At 37.8% G+C, this 23393-nt stretch overlaps 1 protein-coding gene across 1 annotated transcript in view; it reads right to left on the reverse strand.

Annotated features, from left to right (window-relative positions):
• Window positions 1-23393, reverse strand: part of DDX10 (DEAD-box helicase 10) — a 200746-nt gene that overhangs the window by 75493 nt on the left and 101860 nt on the right. Inside the window, exons 14-15 of the mRNA XM_069808236.1 lie at window positions 11538-11651; window positions 9193-9354 (exon numbers count right to left, since the gene is read on the reverse strand). Of these exons, the coding sequence (XP_069664337.1) occupies window positions 9193-9354; window positions 11538-11651 (276 nt within the window). The remainder of the gene's footprint in view (window positions 1-9192; window positions 9355-11537; window positions 11652-23393) is intronic.

The raw sequence follows: 23393 nt of genomic DNA on the forward strand, positions 1-23393 counted from the left end.
CATATTCGAGAGCTGGTTTCCACTCAGATTTTAAAGCACAAATATGATCTGAAAAGTGACTTAATAAATAGCACTGTGGCATCCCACATTTGTCTCCTCTCAGATTTCACACCAGGTTTGTGCTCCTTACATGCAAAATATGTTTTTATTATTTTTAACTGCTCAGCTTGTAAGCAACTTAGTATCTGAAAATCCAGCTCTAATAAATATGGCACCAACTGTCCTGGTTTCAGCTGGGATAGAGTTAACTGTCTTCCTAGTAGCTGGTACAGTGCTATGGTTTGAGTTCAGTATGCAAAGAATGTTGATAACACTGATGTTTTCAGTTGTTGCTAAGTAGTGTTTAGTCTAAAGTCAAGGATTTTTCAGCTTCTCAAGCCCAGCCAGCGAGAAAGCTGGAGGGGCACAAGAAGTTGGCACAGGACACAGCCAGGGCACCTGACCCAAACTGGCCAACAGGGTATTCCATACCATGTGATGTCATGCCCAGTATGTAAACTGGGGGGAGTGGGGGTGGGGGGAATCGCTGCTCGGGGACTAACTGTGTGTCGATCAGCGGGTGGTGAGCAATTGCACTGTGCATCATTTGTACATTCCAATCCTTTTATTACTGCTGTTGTCATTTTATTAGTGTTATCATTATCACCATTAGTTTCTTCTTTTCTGTTCTATTAAACTGTTCTTTTCTCAACCCACGAGTTTTACTTCTTTTCCTGATTTTCTCCCCCATCCCACTGGGTGGGGTGGGGGGGAGTGAGTGAGCGGCTGCGTGGTGCTTAGTTGCTGGCTGGGGTTAAACCACTACAGTTCACTTCTGAGGGAAGAATTCATTTGCTTTATTGCCTGCAGCTGGCCAAAGGTTAGAATCAAACTGTGAGTTTATTTCTAAAAGCAGTAATGCTGGTAATTTCAACTAGTAGAAGAATGGTGTGACCACATCAGTTAAGATGTCAGCTGATAGTTATAGTGGATTATTTTTCCTTTGTGTGTCTCATGCCGCACTGCATTCCTTGGGGTTTACTTCCTGCTGTAATACTGTGGCCTTTGTCTCTCTCCTACCTCTGGTCCCTGCCACAAGCCTCACCCCAGGGCTGGCTGAGCCATGGCCCGGATGGGAAAGCTCTTGGGGGAGAATGCCCTGTGCCTTACCCCTTCCTTTGGCAGCGCCACTTGAACTGGAGCTCTAGGCTCTGTCTCGCTCTCAATCCTGCTTTTGCAAATGATTTCTGTTGATGACAGAGTAGTTATGATTTAAACATGTTTGGTTTATAGTTTCATAAAATAATGCTAAAATTACTTGTAGCATATTGTAATAGAACATTGAATACTGTGTATAACAGTTCAATAAACAGAAAAGATCCCCCCAGTGATTTTCTTTATGTCATCAAATTTTTAGTCATGATTAAAGAAAATTATTTGCAATTAATAGAAATAGATGCTATACAGCGCAAACCATTCAGTATGCTGGAACTTAAAGGCACCCATGAAAAATAGTATTTGTAGTTTGAAATCAATCAATACATTAATTCTGAAGAGAGATTGCATCATATTTCAAAGGAAATAATCTGAAGCAAAAAAAAAATCTCAGTGCAGTATTATGCTCTTTATTAAGTAAAGCACTTTAATAGTCCTTCACTTTGAGGTGAAATTTGTCAGATTTCAGTGTAATTGTACAGTTGGTTTAATGTGGTGCTGGGTGAGGATGATAAAATTCTCTCATATAAGGAGTGTCCCAGCATAGGAGCAAAAGATAAAGGGAAGAAGGTTGCTGCTGAGAGGAGTGTTTAGCTGACCAGCAAAGAAGAAAAGTATTAGAGATGGAGAGATGTGTAAAATAAATCAAGAGAGTATTACTTTGTTGGAAGGCCTGTCTGAACCCTTTCATAGCTATTGTGTGCAGGCAATGCTGCTGTTATGTTCCAAGTGCAGAACTATTAAGATAAGGGGAATGGACACTGACAAGTGAGTTGACAGGCATCCCTTTTCAGTCTTAGCAGCAGCATCCGTCTGGCCTGCTGGCGGAGGCAAGGGCTTGCTCATTGTTTGCTTTTCTTCCACTTCAACAGCTGGATGGGCTACACTTAAAGCTTCAAGTGCCCTTGAATGTGTTCTAAGAGTTTTCCAGCAAAATCAGAGTTCTTGACCTCGTCTTGTTGATGTGAAAAAAAGAAAATTAAATAACTGCAAGTCAGTTGTTTGTGTACACCCTAATCAGATGAATGCCAGGAAAATGCAGCTGTGGGTGGAGGCTGAAGTAGTGCAGGCTTAACTTCAGCTAAGGCAGAGTTGCAGCCTTCGTGCTGTAAGGGAGCTTCCATGCCAGGCTGCTTGTCCTGCTGGAGGATGTAATGGCACAACTGCCCAAAATGCTGACCTGTACCTGTCATGGCTCTTTGAGGCAATCTAGCAGCTTCTGACAGGACCTGCACCCTCCGCTTGCTGAGGACTCAGTTACTGCTGGGTACCTGTATCTGCATGAACAGGCACACATGGTTGCAGGGTTTTTCTGCCTTCTCTGGCAGATCTGGTGTATGAGAGCTGGGTGTTTCCTTAACACGGGCTGCATTAAGACAGCTCGAGACTGTGACCTGTCTAGATTATGAATTCCTACTCTTAAATAGTATCGTCCCTTCAAAACCAAAAGCAGCCACAGAACGGGATGAAGTGCATCTTCATCGGCTTTTTTCCTCTACTTTTCTCTAGAAAATACTAGCGTGTTTTGCAGTGCAACTCCCATTGACTTTGTCATTAAGATTTTAGTTCACAGCTTTAAATGTTACTTTTAAACACTGTTAACTAACTTAATTCCTGATGAAATTCTGTTGAAACTGTATTTTGAGTTGAATTAGGGTTACCTTTACCCCTCTCTGTGTGTGTGTTTGTGTATGTGTATACAGGGTAGAATGGAAGGGTCTGTGAATTGATTTGAAAGAATCCCTTGGTTTCCATAGGATCAGAATCTCGCTAAGATGCCACCCGCACACAAAAAAGTTGGTTACTAGACTGCTATTGTATTTTAATTACTGTGATTTAATATCTCTTTCTTATTGGAAGGCTGTTTGTCAGAAACAAACTGTATGTAATACATGTGTCCTACCTTGTGTCCCTTTCCTCTTCAGTCGATGAACATCCCAAATCACTTTTGTCACAATATGTATGTATGTTAAACATACATATATTTAAACCAGATGGCCTACTTACCAACTTTTAAAAAAAATTTCTATCCTTAAAACATGTTCAGTGTGTTCAGACGTTAAATGAGAACGGAATAATTTTCAGTTTTGTCTGCTGGTTTCCTGTGTTGGTTTCATTCTAACAATGTTCTTTTAAGGGTCAGTTTCTGCTAGTTTGTGTTTTCTTCTTTTAAATGAGAAGGTCTTTTTTCCAACTGCTTCTAAGACTTCTTCCAGTGTTTGTTTAATGTTTAAGATTGTCACTGTGCTGTCTTTCAGATGCGTTTGATGCCACACTTTTCCTATGATGTCTTAGATAGGTCATACTAGACGTATGTGTTTCAGTTTCCATACCTATAAAGTAAACATCAGCTCTAACATAGCTCTACAGATGAGGCTTACATCATTATGTTTATATCGTTTGTTGCCTGAAGAGATTATTTAATATATTTCTAAAACCAAATGTTAAGAGATTAATTAAAAAAACCAAAACAGACACAAAATAATCAAAAAGCTTTTGCTTTTTTCCCTGAAGGTATTAAGATTTGTTTATGTAATAGTGACCAATTTTGTACTTGATATCCTTTTTTTTTTTTAAATAATATTCAAAGAAATACTAATAAGCTGATTCAATTTTATCTTTCAGTTGGGAATGTTGGTTTGTTTTGGTGGTTGGAGCACTGCTTGCATGTAGATGATCTGCTAATCTCTCTAAAAGGGCAAATATTAAACTACATAGCAATATAAAATGTAACAATGGCCAGTTTCCTCCCAGCAACAGCAGTATCACTAGAAGATTCTGCAAGGAGTTTCAAAAATACAAAATATACATTACACTTAAAATACAGAGTGGTACAATGCTTACAGTGCAGCATCTTCTGAAAGATGCCCCCCTGTGACCTGAAGTCTAACTGTTGTCATACCTCTACAACCACAGCCATTTAATGTCTTCCAGGGAGGTATGCAACTCCTGCATTTTGCAGTATCAGGCCCCTGATGACAGCCTCAGATTGTTTGCTACTCATACTGCTAAAAAAAAAAAAAATTCTTCTAGCCATCTTCTCACATTGATCATCCCAAGTTCACAGCATATCTTACTTGCTGGAAGGTGAGGTAAGAAATGAGGCTCCTATTAATTTTTGCTTCAGCATCAATGGGCATTTTTCTGAGCTTGGGTTACAGAAACAGAGGTTATTAAGAAGCGAGATGAATCCCTCTCTGCCACTGTTTTCCTCCTAACAACAGTGCACTTTCAGTTGAAAACTTGAAAAATGGAGTGCAAAAACATGTTCTGAATACTTTATTCACTTCTCCCTTCATTGTTGTTTATAACATTTTACACATTTCAAAAGAGCTCAAATCTATAGCTCTCGCTGGGCTGTCATTAAATACCCATTAATGCAGAATTCTTTTCACATCATCTTCATCAGTGTTACTGCCCTTTCCATTGTGCTCAAATGCTAAAATTTACTTTCCTTCCAAAATTTCAATAAGTATTAATTACATTACAATTACACCTCAGATTTTTTTTTATCCATCTGATTTTTCAGGTTTTCCCCATTTGCAGAGGAAGGAGAGGATAACAAAATGTGAGACTCATGACAGAAACCTAATTATAGTGTAGATACTTTGCAAGTTTCCACAAGCCTTAAGGCACTGCAACACACATCTCATTTAATCCAAGCATCTCATGAATGCACCAAAACATTTTTCTGATCATACTGAAAACTGTGCTCATTGAAATGACATTCACAAATGGATTTAAAAGCAATGGTCTGTGCATACTTTCTGAATAGTTTTGCTCTTCATCAGAAATGGTTTCGCAAGGAAAGCTCATATTAAGCTTACAGGCCGTACTCACCTAAAAAAAGCTATTTTGTGCAAGTTTTGATGTTGAGAAGGTGGGGTTTTTTCCCCCAAAGATCTTTAATCTTCAAGATTATATGGAGGAAACCATGAGAGGGATTCTTAATGGAAGATAACCTATAAAATGACAAGCTTTATAAAAACTATGCTTTTTTCTATATCCACTCACAATCTAAATCAAAATCTGCACCCATGTGCATGTAAAAAACTGGATGAAACAAGATATGCTTTCATAGCCTTCCATAAATTATTTTGTTATTCTAAGTCACCATTTTAAAGCCAATGTAAAGGCTTCAGGTACTAGCATACATTCAGCTTCAGAGAACTTTTTGATTACTTATGTACCTAACCATGTAGCAGACTGCTATATTAGGTTTATACAGAACAAAAATGCATTTGTCTCTAGTGGTCTTCTAATCTACCTATATAATAACTGTAATCAATTTAGCATGTCTCAAAAATTAATTTAAAGAAAAAAATTAAAACTGCTAAACATACAAACCAGGAAAGTACACCAAGCATCAGCTGCAGTAGCAAGAAAAGAAATTAAGAGGAGGAAATATGAATCAAGATACAGACATTTTAAACTTGCTGAAAGTGAAGGAACAGGAGAAAGTTAAATTGATGAAAAAGTTAAGCAAAGATCTTGAACAAATCTGAAGCAAAAACAGAGAGGAAAAATTTAACCACGGCTTTTTCAAAAAACTAGGAAAGAGAGAGTTGTAGGAGAATTCATTAACCAAGGTGGAAAACTATGAAACAGAGAGTTGTCACATCTGCTGTTAGAAAAGATGTCAAATGGACAAAGATCTACAGCAGTCTGCTTGTGGGAAGGAAATTAAAACAAAGATGGGAATGAAATAATCAGCATTACTGCAGAAAGGAAAGGTCAGACAACAGAGTTCGTGCTAAGCCATGATGTATTTTGGCTGATAGTGAAGTATGGATGATTTTAAAAGCAGCAATGACAATCACAAGCTGTGGATTTAAGACTTAGTAGAAAAGGGACTGCTAAATGCCAGTGAGGGGATGTGTAAGATGGGATGAAAGTATGTGACTTCCAAAAGCTCGTCTTTCAGTGACACAAGAAGGGGCACTAAGACATCCGTACTTACGCAAAATCTGAAGTCATGAAAATAAGATAAGAAAGTCTCCTAGTCTTTTTATTGCTTTCATACCCTTTGCTGGTAACACACCTGAATCTCTTTTAGGTTTCATCCTCTCCCTCCAAATGAGGGTAAGAAATAACTTATACCACTAGCCCGCCAGGCTTACAGACACAACCAAACTTTTAATAGCAAATTCAGACAACGATCTGACACCTGACACTTCTGCAGTACAGTCATGATACATGGACTTGGGTAGTTCTTCTTCCATCACAATCACTGAGATGCCAGCCAAAGATTCAAACTCAACTAAGCATCTGCTGCTGAGTGATTATGTTCTCTTTTGGGAAGGGAAACCTTATGAGGTGGGAGAATTTTTAAATACCATTGCAAAGTCACTGTGAAAGTGGCCATATGACTCCTTTTTACTGTGAGGCAGTTCAAATTTTGCCCTAGCATTCTTTCATTAATGAAGGACTGATGACTTGCCCCACCAACAATGCCATAAATTCCCCAAAAATATTAGTGAGAAACTGATAGCTGAAATGGCTAAAATAATGTTTATATACGACACTTATCTATGACGTCTACATTATGCCACAGAACTTCTCTCTATACTGTGAATTTAAGTAATTACACATTTTCTGTTAAGAAAAAGTTGAATAATATCTGCCCCACATAGTAACAATGTAGCTTCTTCATGGGTCACTGGAGGAGTGGATCTTCTGATCACTACACCAGCTAAACATGACCCAAGAAAAAGGAGGTAGCGCTCGTCTCTGCTTGGATGAGACACAAGAGCAGGACTTGACATATTTTCCGAACTGTTACTATTACAGCTATTTCCTAAGCAGCAACAGCTGTCTGTCAAGAATCCCAGACATAAAGGATGACTTAATAATAAGGTAGAGTAACAGAAATACATTCAATCTGTATGGCAGCCTTACCTTATATAGCCTGTATTAATTAATATGTAAAATGTATTGGTATCTCAAACTTGAATGCCTTCTGAAGTGAGGGTGAAGGATCATCTTTAACCACAGGTTTAGTGAGATGAGGCGGAGGCAAATGAGGTTCTACCAAAGTAAATCCTGAACTCACACCTATCACCTTCCTGCCCCTTCTTTCCTTTTAAGTTTCATCTCCTTTAAATTTGGCTATTAGGACACTAAACTGTTTGTAAGACCATTTCAAAAATTAAATGACAAACAGGAAACTGAATACTTCATCATGTACAGAGAATTTACCACATGAAGTATTTTTCACCTCAAATTCTTAACACAAAAAATCTGAACGTGCATGCAATGACTGAATGTAGTAAGGCAGCCCTAAAAACTAGACACGCATTTCACAGTACCTCTATCAGAAGTCTTTTTTTTTTTAATATATTTCCTTCTTTTTGACATACTAGCATTAATTTCTTTTATTTCATTTCATAAAGGATAATAATTAGGTGTAAAGTGAAACACACTCATGCAGTAAGCTAGGTCACAAGGAACTTGATATTTTCCATAATAACAAAAAAACCCCATGATATACTGATGATGTGGCCAGTTCTGTTCATTATGACTGCCTCACTTCTGAAAAGAGGCATTCTCTTTTCATAGTATCTCCACATTTGAAATATTTTTTTAATGCAGGTAAATATCTGATCAATGTCATTTGTTCTCCTCAGTATTACAACATGAAGCTGTGTTAACAGACCAGCTGATGAAGTATTTAATCACTGAAGTCTGATGTCAAATACACAACAATGTCACTGAAAGTATATGAATTTGCTAGTGAATAGCAGACTGATTGGAAAGTCATAAATCAATCTCTCCTTCCTTGTTTATTAAGCTGCATCCTTGAAATCTGATAGCATTGCTTTTTGTAAAATTCACTATTTCACCTATAGCACAGAAAACATTACTTCTTTGCAGCTACTTTCAAATGCAACATGATGCGAAAGAAGAGGTGACATTTTTTTGTAGATGTCAAACGACTGTAACAGGACTATAGGAGTAGACTTGCAAATTAAATGTGTGAAGTATGCTGGAATACTTCAGTGCCCAAACATAACTTGAAATTTTCACAAATCCCCTCCAAATTATCTTGTTCAAATACAAACCTTAACAGACACTAGAACATCTAGCACTAATCACTAGCAATCAGTGGATAAAGTCAAACTGGATAAAGTCAGCATTTGCCGAGCAGGGCAATAAAACATTTTTTAATGATTTGGAAATTAGAAGCTTTGAGTATAAAGCAGGCCTTTAATAACACGTAGTCTTGGGATCTCACATTTATCCATTATCCAGAGAAATCCAAACCCTTCTCACAATGACTAAGAGAATGATCCCTGAACTCAAAGACATCCAGCTGTGTTCCATATGACTGGTATGTGACAAGGTCAGAAAACTCTGCTTTCGTCCATGACAAATAATAAGGAAGCAGTTTGCAAACTTATGGTCTGCAATTTACAGGTTTTTAAATGCCAGAGAGAAGCCAAACTGCAGATACTGAAGTGTTCAAATTACAGCCAAAATTATATGACACTATTTGAATAATTCATGAAACGAATTCTAATAGCCCTAATAACACCAATGCAAGTTAGCGCTTTTGCCTACCTGAAATGTTATACTGAACGTTGAGCAAGTGGTAGTCTGAAGACATTTCAGAGACGCTCTTTCACTTCCCCTCCCCCCAAACATCTTCAGCGTTTGTTAGAGCACGTATGCCAAACACTTTCTTTTTGTGAAACAAACCCTTCCACTGAACGCTGCTTAAAAAAAATGATGCTCCCACTGAACTCTTACAAGATTTTAAAGTTGTAAATAAAGCTCCACTGTTACCCACATCTGATATTGCATAAGGCTTTGTGTTATCCAGCTACTTACATCAGGATAGTCTTCCTGTGTGCAACGTAGTCCTGAAAAAGCCGATTAATTTAAATGAACTTGTACTATACTTATTTCACAATATATTTAAGTATTTTTCCTCACTGAACAATCTGTATCACAGTATCTATTTCCACACTTCAGTAATTGAGGTAGAAATCAACTTACCCTATGTTTTTCCTTTACTTTCTTCCTGTATTCTTCTTTGTCAAATTTGTCTTCTTCCCTCAGTATCTCTTTCGCTTTATCTAAGTTGATACCACTGGCATCATCTTCCTCATCTGCTTTCATCAAACTGGATTTTTGCACAGGTGGCCACTGCTGCACTAACTGAATTACACAAGTCAACAAGAAAAGTAATGGTTAGAACCATTTTTTCCACATCAAAGTTTTGATGCTCTAAATATTCCAATACATTAGTTTTCTAGACTAAATAAAAAGGCCATTTGCAAAGGAAATAAACAAACAAAACTTTTGCACAATACAAACTCAGATATCTTATTTAACATCACATTCAGTCAAAAATGCGTACTTGAAAATAATGTCTTCATTACACCATGTTACTGTTTAATGGATTCACTTGTTTTTCTCTCTTTGCTTAATGAAACAAATAATTTATAATCCTGCTAGTCATTTTGGGAGAAAAATTATATTTGCTTTCAAGAAATGACTCTCCAAAATATAGGCAACAGAACACAACACTAGTAAATCTAAACAGTATGTTTTCATGTAAACAATCAATATTCCAACATATTAACTGTGAGAAAAACGATGTAAGCCTTCATCATATAGTACACAAAAAACCATGACTGCAGGTTCATGTTTTGGGAGAAGCAAGGAGAACACATGTGGAGGGTTTTATTGGTTATTGTATGAAAACTGGATTGGAAATCTTTGATGATTCCAGTTTGACTTATGGATGACATGCTAAACACATCCAGCTCCCCTTAAATATCTGAAATTCTAAAGCAAAGACAAAGACTCCATATTCACCAAAACATATCCCCACTATTGTTATGAGCTAATAGCTTATACTTCATGGTATGAGCAGACATCATCTAGGGGTAGTCTTTGCAAAATCATTCTTGCTTATGGATTGGTAGAGTAGTAACTCTTGAAAAGAAACTATATGGCAGAAACATAAGAGTGTCTTTCAGGTACAAATGCAAAACCAAACACGTTTAGGACTCCGTAATGCACACAGGTTGTTATTCACCTAGATAAACCAAACCTACCATTTCCACTTCCTTTCATAAAATGGAGCTTGGGTACTTGTATTTTCTAGAAAGATACATTTCTTAAAGGAGTTTTATTTTATCAAAGAGAAGCACGGGGAGTAGAACAGTAAAACTTCAAAGCACAGTTTTACACAGCTCAAAAAAAAAAGCAGGAACAACATCCATAGATGCAAACTTTACATTTCCTTAAATAAGTCACCCCTTCTCTATTGTGCTCCTTTTCTAACTATAATCCTTGTGCTATTTTTTTTCTCCATCCTCACTCCTTTTTGCTTCATTGCATAGATACATAAAACATGTGCATATGTATTTTAAGATGAGACAACAGCTTTTGAATATCCAAAAACATCTTAAGATATCATTTCCAGCCAATGGGGCAACCTCTAAAACCTTATAAATTTTATCAGTAATTATATGGCTATACTCCCTTCACCTGCAATATAAAATGTTTTATTTTGTTTGGTCACAAAAGCAAATTATATCCTTGCAAAGGTGACCTGTCTTTCATTTTATGCCCTACTGAAATTAATCTAGAGAGGAGAAGAAAAAAAAAGCTACTTTTTTCTTAATGCTGGAAATGGAAAAACAATGTACAGCATCTGAAACTGTGAACTCAAATGTTAGAAAAGTTTATGGAGCATGCAGACTTGCTAGTGAGGTTATTGCCACAATGAAACCCTAGAGTGACTAGCACCCACAGTAATTATAAAATCAATATATTTTTCCAAGGGCTATTAAAGGATCCAATTAAATTACTGGCAAATTTCAATGCACTGCTACATCAGCACCAGTAGGTGAAAATTTGGTACTTCCTTAGCTTTCCTAACAAAACAGTTAAACTAGAAGTAGTGAATGATGGAAAAAAAAACAGGGACTACTTTCCATTCCAGTACATTAACTCAAGACTTGTGGGAGCTTTGGCAAATACCTACAGGAAAATTCTTTTACATTTCTGTAAGGAAAAAATAGACTCTTGATTCCACTTGAAACTGAAGATAATAGGCAGAAAAGAGGTACAGTTCTGTACATCCACTAACAACTCTCATACAAGTATCTTATACATACAAAGGTGAAAAGAGGTCAGTGCTAAGCATTCCTCTTTCCCAGTGGAATTGAATTCTAAATGGAAGCTGAACAGTTTTGCAAAACTTAAATTACAAAAACCACACACTTTTGAAAAGTGTATCTTTTTATACAGATACAAAGTATTTTTGTCTTTATAGAAACTACAAACTCAGTTCCCACCAAAATACAGTTATTTTGGATTGATATTACCTCTCCATCTTCAGTAAAGACTATTTTTGTGTTGACTTTAAATTTCTTCTTCAAGATTTTTTTTGCTTCTTGGGTTTTAGTTGTTTTTTTCTTCATCTTTGATTTTGATGCATTCTGTATAAAAGAAAATTGAGATTTCTTATGTTGTTTTTTCTAGTCACAGAGTAGCTGCTTCAAACTTTCTTAAAAGCAATTAGATGTATTAAAATATAATTCTAAAACATGAGTAAGAGTAATTTCCAGTAAAAATTTGCTAGCAGACCTTCTCATAAAAGTGTTTTAAGCAGGCTGTATCACAAGGAACTCATGTACTCTGATAACAGTTAATCCTGTCAGCAACAGGACACCTGACTCATTTAAATCTCACTAACCTTTTTGAGACAAGGACACTAGATTCACCAGCTTATGCTGTTAGCAAGCCTCATCAGACACGAAATCCAGTATAACTGACTAAAGCCATTAGCTACAACTGATCAGATACCACTTTGATCTCACTTGTCATCATGTTGTCCCCAGGCACCGCAAGACACCAGTTTGAGTTATTTCTGTGTCAATGAAGGGTGCAAATGGCCATGCAAGAACCTTCCTATTTCATCACTCTTGTCCCTTGCAGTCCCATCAGGGTGGAGAACATCAGTGCTAGGAAATGTTTACCAAACTCAGCACTAAATAACATTTAGAATCACAGAAGTTATTAGCATCATAGGAAAAAAGTTCTAGTGAAACAAAGTGGTGAAGACACCAGGGAAACTAATAAATGAGTCAGCAGAGACTGTAAAATTCAGACATTAACACCCTTTCCAACAGGTTGAGGTTGTTCTTTCCTGGCTACCACTGAGAAAGCAAGACTGACCAGAAAAAAAAAATATTTATCAGCAAAACAGTATCGCTGTATAAAACACACTGATACTGAAGTTACATTGATTTTTTGTGTGTGCAATCTTGCTGTTGGAAAGAAGAGGCGAAGAGGCCGCTTCTATTTTTGACAGAGATTGAGGATTTATTCAGAGTATTTTCGCATTATGGAGATGGTTTGCAACTCTGGGAGGATCATTTTAATTACTTCTATAAAATGCAGTGGAAAATAAATTGTCACATCCACATTTGGCTTGCATAGGTTTCACAGAGCCACCCATCTGGTGGGAGCTTCATGGAACCAAAGAACATGGAGATTCCAAACCTCCAGCTCTTCTTCTGAGAGCTCCCCTTTCAAGAACAAAGGCCATGTGTGTTCAGGCATCTAACGGGTCACAATACACATAGAGGACATTTTAAGCAGTAACTGCCATTGCAGAAATTATTTTATAGCAAAAGATATTCTGGAGGAATACATGGAGACTCCATAGAAGACCCACAACTCATCCATCCTGTAAAGACTGCAAAGCTCCACTACTCAGGATAAAGTGCCTGAAAAACAGTCACTAAACTGTCTAAACTTCTGATAAATAACAGAAAGTGGTCAAAGCAACCAGAGAGAAAAAGGAGAAAATGAACTTTTTTTCCTCACTTTTCTTTTTTATTTTGGTCATTTTAGTCAGTTTCATGTTCTATACCAAATCCACTATAAAGGGAAGCAATAAAAATTAACTCAGAAAGTCACCGTCATTATGGCCAGCACACTAATGCACTGAAATATGAAATATAAAAGAGAAAAATTACAGTCTTCCTAACAGGAAAAATGGTTTGTGACAGCTCCTGCACTGTGTTATCAAGTAATGACCATATCTATTATAGAAAATACTAACTGTAGCAGCACTTATGTCCTCAGTATTGTCATACAATTTTGTTGCACTGCGCAGCTACTACTACTTAGGCAAACTTTTAACAGCTCAGAAAGTTGCGCTATTCCCTCACACCTGTTGCTTATCCTACAAACACAAATTGTTTGAGAGTCTGCATAAGCATAAAACCATTACCTTGAAATATGGACTACTTAGGAGAACAACAGGAATTGACCAGAGGAAGAATTTTAAAAGAGATGTACTTCAAGGTGGTAGGATGATATTTCTCAACACCACAACATTTTCTTTCACCAGCTACTTTTGGTTTTGTTTCTTTTTTCTTTTTTTTTTAATAAACTTTGATTTCTGCACTGCCAGTATTATTGGTACCAGCATAACATGCTAATGTAAAAAAAAGGTGACTGAAAGTTTCAAATTGGTACATCAATATTTTGTAAAATTATATTTAAATGTGAATCTCAGCTGCTTACATTTCTTGGTTTAAAAAAGGTTTTCCTGGCTAAAGAGGACAAATATCCAATGTCTTTGCATGCATAGGTAGGCAACATTTTTAGTTGTACCTTGTTCCCCCTCTCTCCTATGTGTGACTTTGAGAAGTAAAAGTATTTTCATGTTGCAAAGTAGCATGGAAAAAAATGGGATAGGACAAAATTTCCAAACAAAGAGGAGGAGGAAACAAATAGGAAGCTAACTTCCCTTACTATACACCTAAAAAGCACAGTATAAGAACACTGTGTGAATTGGGCAGATTTATAATATGCAGTATTAAGGAAAGGCAAGAGATCAGGTTTTTAAAAAACATACAGGAAAGAGCATTAGTATAAAACTCTACACACCCCAGAGATGATTAAACTGTGTTTTTAATTAGGATGCTTTCATTGCTTTATTAAACTGAACATACTTCAAAGACAATGGCTATCAAGGCTCCCTCAGCTTCAGACACCGTCTCCTGACTGTCTAAGATCAAATGGACTCAGATACCAAAACATTTTCATCACAGATGTAGGCACAATTTTACAAATTACATAACTTCGCTGTTCAGCAGGAGAAGTCGTGCAGCCCAGGAGGGAAGCTGGGTAGAACAGTGGTTCCTGACATGGCCTCCCTGTCCCAAGGGGGAGGCTACGTGGTACAGGAGAAGAGTCAGGCTGGTCAGCCATGGGGCGTATATACTCCTGGGGCTACCCATGGGGTCCCATAAATGCTGCTTGTTCCTCTCCGGGGGACCTCTCTCACATTGTTCTGGAGTCCCTACATAGTTCTGTGCTGGTTTTGGCTAGGATAGAGTTAATTTTCTTCACAGTACCTAGTATGGGGCTGTATTTCAGATTTGTGCTGAAAACAGTGTTGATAACAGAGGGATGTTTTCGTTCCTGCTGAGCAGTGCTTACACAGAGCCAAGGGCTTTGCTGCTTTCTCACCCCATCCCACCAGCGAGCAGGCTGGGGGGGCACAAGGAGCTGGGAGGGGACACACCTGGGACAGCTGACCCCAACTGACCCAAGGGATATTCCAGACCATATGATGCCACGCTCAGCATATAAAGGTGGGGGAAGAAGAAGGAAGGGGGGACCTTTGGAGTGATGGCGTTTGTCTTCTCAAGTAACCATTACGTGTGATGGAGCCCTGCTTTCCTGGACATGGCTGAACACCTGCCTGCCCATGGGAAGTGGTGAATGAATTCCTTGTTGTGCTATGCTTGTGTGTGCAGCTTTTGCTTTACCTATTAAACCATCTTTATCTCAACCCACGAGTTTTCTCATGTTTACTCTTCCAATTCTCTCCCCCATCCCACTGGGGGGAAGTGAGCGAGCGGCTGTGTGGTGCTCAGTTGCCAGCTGGGGTTAAACCACAACAAATCCTAAAGTCTCTCTCTTCTGTCACCTAAGTCTCTCCCTCCATATATCTCCAGTAGCATCTTTCAGAGCATCTACTCCCCACATCTCAAGAGCTTCTCCCCACAGTGGCTGCCGCTCTATCTTGAACATATCGAAGCCAGGAGTTCCTCCAACTGGCTGCAGTCTTGATGCAGGATGGGTTGTTTACATCTATCTCAGCTCATGGCCTCCTACCCCACCCACGCTACCCCCTTGACCCTTCACCCAAGCACCTAATGCCCTCACCCAAATTTCTGATGCCACCACCTGTCTTTGCTTTGACCCCACATTTGAACAGCTACGTTGAAACATCAATTTCCCATCAAGCAGGGGTCTGATTCATCCATTGTGAGAAGCATAACACCAATGGATAGCAGACCTCAGGCTTTCCTAATCTTCAGTGCCAACCTTTGGTTCCCTGCGTTTTCAAGCCATTCTGCTTACTCATTTCCCATTTTCATCTTTTGTACTAGAAGATACTTGACAATTTACCAGCAGCAGGTTGGCATTTAACCCACATTCTCCATGGCTTCATCTCTTTTCTTCACAATGAGTTTACCAGACGCCACCAGCTGCTGGAGGCTGCCAAAAGATCTCCTCCAGTTAACCTCAAGTGCTGTGAAGAATACAACTGTGGCAGGAGCAATGACTCCTCTCTAACTGCTCAGTAAACAGCTGAAATCTGGGGTTAGAGGCTTTGCAGGCAGAGGCACTGTCACGTCAGCAGGCATGAGTGAATGGAAGGTTTCTGCTGACAACCAGACCTTGCCCCTAATACCAGAACAAGCCATGGGCCTGGGCATTTTGAAGTGAGCTGAGAGGGCATAGCAGCTCCCCACACTAACTGGCTCACTCAGAAAACACTGTGTATCAAAACCTGCTCAACTAATATCTATTCTCAGTAAATCCATTTCTAAAGCTAAATTACACCATCAAATAAGCTGTCGATCCGAATAAAGTGGGCCTGCACAATCTAGGCACAAGTTTTCATGTTTGCTATTAGATATCAAAAAATATTTCAAAAGGATTCTGCAGCTGAACTCGAGTTGGTAACACAAGTTAAAGCGCCAGCCAGTGCACGTACACTTCCCTGTCAATGAGGAGAGGCTACCTGCTGTTCACCAACATGTACATTTTGCACTATGCCCAAGAAAATAGGCCCTCAAGTCTTTTCTTCTATGAAGATGTGGCAACACTGATCAAACAAGATCAGATAATCAGCCTCTTTAAAATGGTATATAGCAGTTAAGCATTAGAAGTTAGAGAGTCACTCAAGTTTATAAAAATTTCATAAAACGTAGGCTCAGCTGCAGGGTTGGGGGATTTTCTATTGTTACTAATCAAAAGCCTAGATTTCTTCTTCCTTTTGCACATGCACATGCCAGATGGCTTGCTGGATTATTTAATGAGTTAGAATGAAAACTAGCTCTTAGAAGCACAGAAAATTCAAACATTTTGATACATAATCAGAAACAATACAGATAATACTCACATCCTCTTCTATTTTTCTCAAGAACAAGCAGGCTTTTGTTTTCTGGCTTAAAAGATCTGATATTCTTAGCTGAATCTATGACAAAGGTTTTCTAAATGAAGATACTGACAAGTTTAAGACATAAGATTTACTATTTTTCAATTATAATTTCTTTCTGAAAAGACAGGGCATCTGAAACACAAATGACAGTAAATTTTGCTCTTCTAATACAGAATTAATTTTTCTTATTAATACAATTTCTACAGTCAATAGTTTAGACTAAGTATGTAATCCTCAGTAACTCAGGATCAAAGCACTTACAGTCTCTCACCACAACCAAGATAAACACATTTGCTTTCACCTTTGGAGTGTTACAAATCATCAAATGTAAAGTTTCTTTGTTTCTAACTATCATTTCTTTTTAATTTCAACTCAACAAGCCTGTGAAAGCAAGCACAGTATATTCACTATAGAAGCTGTCTAAAGACAGGACTGCATTATTGTGGCAGGGTAAAATATCAGTAGAAAAAAAAAGTTATAATCAATTTTCCAGTCACGTCAGCTATAACAAGCATTACTGCTTTTCTAGGGGTTTTCTGCGCTTTTTTTCTCCCCCCTGCTTATACCTTACCATTCCTAGGAAGAATGGTACTGTACCTGGAAATATTTTTGTCCTGGTTTCAGCTGGGATAGAGTTAACTGTCTTCCTAGTAGCTGGTACAGTGCTATGGTTTGAGTTCAGTATGCAAAGAATGTTGATAACACTGATGTTTTCAGTTGTTGCTCAGTAGTGTTTAGACTACAGTCAAGGATTTTTCAGCTTCTCATGCCCAGCCAGTGAGTAAGCTGGAGGGGCACAAGAAGTTGGCACAGGACACAGCCAGGGCACCTGACCCAAACTGGCCAACGGGGTATTCCATACCATGTGACGTCACATCTAGTATAGGAACTGGGAAGGGGGGGCAGGGTATCGCCACTTGGGGACTGGCTGGGTGTCAGTCGGCGGGTGGTGAGCAATTGCCCTGCGCATCATTTGTACATTCCAATCCTTTTATTACTACTGTTGTCATTTTATTAGTGTTATCATTATCATTATTAGTTTCTTCTTTTCTGTTCTATTAAACCGTTCTTATCTCAACCCACGAGTTTTATTTCTTTTTCCCGATTTTCTCCCCCATCCCGCTGGATGGGGGGGGAGTGAGTGAGCGGCTGCGTGGTGCTTAGTTGCTGGCTGGGGTTAAACCACGACAATTTTTCAGTCTCTCCCAACATTATTACATTACTTTACCCAGAATTCAATGGCAACCACCTCTGAGAAACAAAAATCGATGTGGTACTCAATTTCACACACTTCTTTTGTATTTCTTCAAGACACTGCCCACAACAGGAGCGAGTATTATCCCATCTGTGCTATCACCAGGCACATTAATCCCCCTGTCAAGCTATCAAGTTCAGACTCAGAAGTCATTCCCCACAGCATAAGACACAGCCTTCCCAGATTGAAGCTACCAAACCTTAGACAAAGAGAAGGGCCATCTTCCTCTTCATGCCGTGGAGAGCATACAGACATGGTTTTCATCTGGCAGGCACTACGAAACTCTCAGAAGATTGAGTATCCTCCAGCCACTAGTCCAAAGCAGCCTAACCATAAAGCATTACCTCTCAACCCCATAAACTTCCCGAACACAGACTACAAGGCTTTGATAACCTACAACGGACATAAGGTTAGAGGAGAGAGAAATTTTGACTCCTCCTGACAAGTACCTAACCACAGAAGCAGCAGTGAGATACACAATTCACACCTTACACATTAATTACAAAACATGAGAAGGAAAACATCAAGAGAAACAAAATAAACAGGCTTTGAAGTCCAGCCCATATTTACTTCAAGCACCTACAAAACTAACACCAAAAAGCTTCCTCTTCGTAACACAATTTGACTCAACCAGCCATCTATCTTCCCATTGAGGGAAGGACCAGAGAAGCAGAAATCCTAGGATGCAGCATGACCACAAGGAGATGTATGGATGCTGCCTTCTTTCATGATCTGTGGTAGGTAGGTAGTCTCTATTTTAATTTCCAGCCCGCTTCTCTGCAATGACAGCTATTTCAGTCCTTCTCGATTTCTGCTGACCACTCACGAGCCACAGGCCGCTTTGCGCTGTCATGAACACCAGAACAACTCAAAGCCACTGAGAAGCAGCAGTGCAAAGTCCTCCAAACGTCTCTCCACTTCCACAACACAACTCCCCCAACCTTTCCTAGGAAAACAAGCTTCTTTTGTTAACAAGTGTTGGGGTTTTTTTAATGCAATACAAGTGAAGCTAATTTTACTTTGGTGAAGTATTCTAAGTTTTTTCTTTTTCAATTACGTGTTAAAAATTAGGAAGCCTAAATTCACAGACACTACCCAACCAACTTGCATAGCATCTATATACGCCACTGAGCACAGCTTTTACCATTAGAGTTGTGAAGATGTGGAAACAGGCAGGTTGGTACTCAAAAGACAAAACCAGCACTCCTTACATGTTGTTCTATTTGCTCCTCTATGAACTTTTAAAGCACACCAGTCAAGTATCAAGATCAACATGATCTTGAATTTTTCAAGTGATGGCTTAAATTAAAAGGGTGGATTGATGGGGTTCCTGTTGTTTTGGGGTGTTTTTTTCTTTAGGGTGTGGATGTTTGTGTTATTTTGGGTTTTGTAACTAGTATCATGCAAGATTTCAACCAAGATACTGAAAAAGCACAAAATCAAAATTATTTGTTGGTAATTCCTTATGCAATATTACAGTTTGAACAGGGAAATTCTTGACAGCTAAATTACTTGCTACACCTATGCATTATTTACTTTCTAAACCTATTGAAAGAATGTTGATTTTGAAAGAGACCATTTCTTTAGGGTACAACAACCTACACAGAGAACTGAACACGGCATTTACAGTAACAGTTGTGAAGATAAGGATAAATCCAGGTTGGTATTCCAAAGAAAAACAGCACTCTTAGCATACAGAATAGCATAGATACAAATCCTTTCAAAATCACAGCAACAGGAAATAAGAAAAGCTTCTAATAACCACTATTCAATATTGCTAACCACATTATGGACAAAGACCACAAGACCAGCAGTTCACCACACATCATTCCCAGTTAAATTGCTCTTCAGATCAAAGAAACAGCAACAGATACAAGAAACCATAGCAAGGAGAACTGTACTATGGCAACCACACGCTTAGATGACGCTTGCCTTTGTTTCTGATTACCATTAGGACAGAAGATTACATCTGAATCTGAATTTCATTAGAGTTTTGTGTTTGGGTGCAAGAGTTTTGTTAAAGAGTATGTCTTAGTAAACAACACACTATTATTTTCTACAAAACAAATTAAATTAAGCCATTAAAGTTAAAATTAACTAAACTTAAGATTAAAATCTCAGTATTTAACACAAAATGCAAGAGTGAGGATTAAAAAACTTGCCAACTTACAACTTGATAGAAAACCTGGAATTTTCTGCAATATATTTACATGATGGGCTTGGTTCTATGTTTAGACAGGTATTTGCTACAATCCCTTGTATTTAAAAAAAGGCATTTATTTAGGAGATCATTTTTACTCATATATAGACTATGATGACAGAAAAAAGGAGAAAGAGGCACTAGTAAATGGCTCCATGCCCAACATTTCTCTCCAACCACAGACAAGAACCAAACTTAAGAACAGAAATCTTTATTAAATGCGTTCTTCAATGATAAATCTTACTCCTATTTCTAACTGACACCACATAGCAGCATTTCTCTAGAATACTTCTAAAACACTGAAAACAACTAAAATAATTTTCTACTGAATTATTACACTTTTTCTATGAATTAATGCTTATTCCATGTGATACACAACTGTTCATTTCAGCAGGTGCTATCAAGACTTAAAATCAGGAGTTTTGACAAAGGCTAAACGGAGATAGAGAATGAAGTTTCTCTTCCTAGCAAGTCAGTAAAAAAAGGAAAGACTAAAAAAAATGTTGATACAGCAAAATTTACATGAAATTACTGAATTTACTCGGTGAATTACAACTTTAAAATCATAACCATCTAAACAGCTACAGGTGTCACAGAGACACCAGCATTTTCAACACAAACTATCCTTGCAGGACATTGGGGGTTCCATCAGTAGCTCTGCACTTCCAACTATGAATTTAGATGAGAGAAAGGATTTTTTATTCCACACGCACCCCTATCCCCATTCATTTTAAGAGGTTTACTTCTGCTTTAACTATTTCTTCTTGTTTATTTACAGGTAATTTAGAAATGCCTGGGTACCATCCCTACTCCTGGAATGTCTTCTGAAATACAATTCCTGTATCCTCACAGAAGCATTTATCATCTACAAATTTAAAACCAATCCTGAAAATAAATTAAAAAAAATAAAAAAAAATAAAAAAGGTGCACCTGTATCCTTCCATCCCTGAGAAAATTTTCATTGCTTTCATTTTCTATATTGAAAAAAAACAATGTTAATGTTTTACCCTGATATAAAAATCCCACAATACCATAAAGATTCATTAATAAGCAGCACTGCACAATCAATTTTTCATGCTTTTTTCCCTCCCTATCTTTCCCTCTCCCTCTGATTGCTTTTTTTTTTTTTTTTAATCTCTCTGACTCCTCCACAGAACAGGAACATTTTAAAGAATGCTTTAGTGAAGAGCCAAGATCCCTCAGCCCAGAAAACAAACATTTGTTTTGAGTACTATAAATTATATAATTGTACACACAACTCTAGTATCTGCATATGCCAATAAAGTTTTTGTCATTAATCTGCAAAATCACTGTACCTCATTTTCCAAATCTTTAAGTCTAAGAATATTATATAAGAAATAAGGCAAAAAAATTATAACCAAGTTTATCATTGTAAGATCTAATACGGACTAAACCACTATTTATGAATTTTGTGAGTTATAGTAATTAGATAATATCTCACTCTGAAAGATGTCTCTATTTAATGCACTGGACCACAGAACTTTTCAGTACAGCTACTGCATTAGCCTGAAAATCTCCATTACCTGTGAGCATAAGCAGCAACAACATCCCTTTCTAAAGCATTAGGCCTTTAGCAACACAAAACCATGATTTCTCATGCAGTTTATTTAAAAGAAAGGTGTAACAGAGAACACTGAACTACTTTACATATTTCTAGGCAAAAAGTAAATTCAGTTATAATTGAGTATGCCTGACTAAATGAAGATAAAGACATTCCAGAAGACTGTAATTCAAACCCAAACATATTAACATAGCTTTCGTTTATTCTTGGGGTTAAGATTGATAGAAAAATATATCTTAAAGAAACATGTACAAGCTAAGATATCCTAATAACTCAAAAGACTGCCTCAGACTGAAAGTATACAAGAAGTATACAATAACGATTAATACCACTAGTAACTACAGTGCCGGATCAAGACATAAAGTTTTCATTCCATCCCTCCCTGTCATTAGGAAGTAATGCATCATTACAACACAATCTTCCTCCAGTAAAATCCAACAGAGATGCACAGTAACCACCAAATTCTCCAGCACTTCTACAGCCAAATGAAGTACAAGCTGCTTGCTGAGTATTACATCTTAGTAAAATGAACGAGTGTTCCTCATACAACATCAATTAACAAGCAAAAAACATTATTTTGTTGACTGCTATTCATCCTCCCTATTCCAGAGCTTCCATTTTTGTGAGCAAGAAAAGGTCATCATGAAGATGCTATTTCCAACAAAACATGGCAAATTAGAAATAAGAGCATGAACATGTCTTTGATATTGAACCAAATTACAAACTACTTCAAATGTACCCATCTTTTGTCTGTCACTTCCAAAAAAAACCAAAACCAACCAAACCAACCAACCCAAAACATCAACCAACCAAACCAACCCCAGCCCAAACTCCATAATACATTAATGTGGAGTTGAGGAGCTAGGAAAACCTGTACCTGCTTTGCATCTTTTGTTCTGTTACAGATCTCCAACAATGACAATGTTGAGATCTTTTCTCACTTTCCAGCAGGCAGAAGATCCTGCTTATTCATCCCCCACTAATACACAACATAAAACAAGGCCCACACTCAAAATGGGGGTGAGGGGAGACAAGTAGAAAGGGGAGGGGACAGCTGCCTTGTTTTGGATGAAAAGAACCCTTAAGCATTCAAGTGTGCTGAGAACATGCTACTTTCTAGAACTTGTAATTTTTCAGTCTCCAGAAGAACCAGAATTGCTCCTTCTCTTCCAGGCCCCACTTAATATCTTAGTGCAAGACAGTTAAATTGAAATATTGAGAGAAATGTTATCGCTGAACAATACAGCAAGAAGGAAACACTGAGCTGACATTTAATGAACTGAAAATGTGGGGCTTTTTTAGTTGAAGAATAAAGATCCTTTTTTTTAATGCAACTGTATTTTCTAGTAGTTAAGACACAGTTATTCTAAAATTAAAAAAAAAAAAAAAAAGACTTCTCTGCATAATCATTAAGGCAGCCAAGGCTTAAATAAACGCCATAACATCATTAAACTTACAGCTTAAAAGTACTCTGAAGAGGAATCTTAGGTCAAAAGGTGAGATGTGAAGACCACGCTTTCATGCTGTTTTTCTTTAAGGTTGAATATATTATACCATCCGTGACTAGTGTGACATTCCCTTTCTCCCTCAAAAGCCACCACATGTGGCTCCAAGAACACAGTGGCAGCCAAGGCTGAAGCTTCTTAAAACATTTTGTTCACTACGTTCT

Source organism: Haliaeetus albicilla, chromosome 20 (genome assembly GCF_947461875.1).
Source record: "Haliaeetus albicilla chromosome 20, bHalAlb1.1, whole genome shotgun sequence".
Taxonomy (NCBI): domain Eukaryota; kingdom Metazoa; phylum Chordata; class Aves; order Accipitriformes; family Accipitridae; genus Haliaeetus; species Haliaeetus albicilla.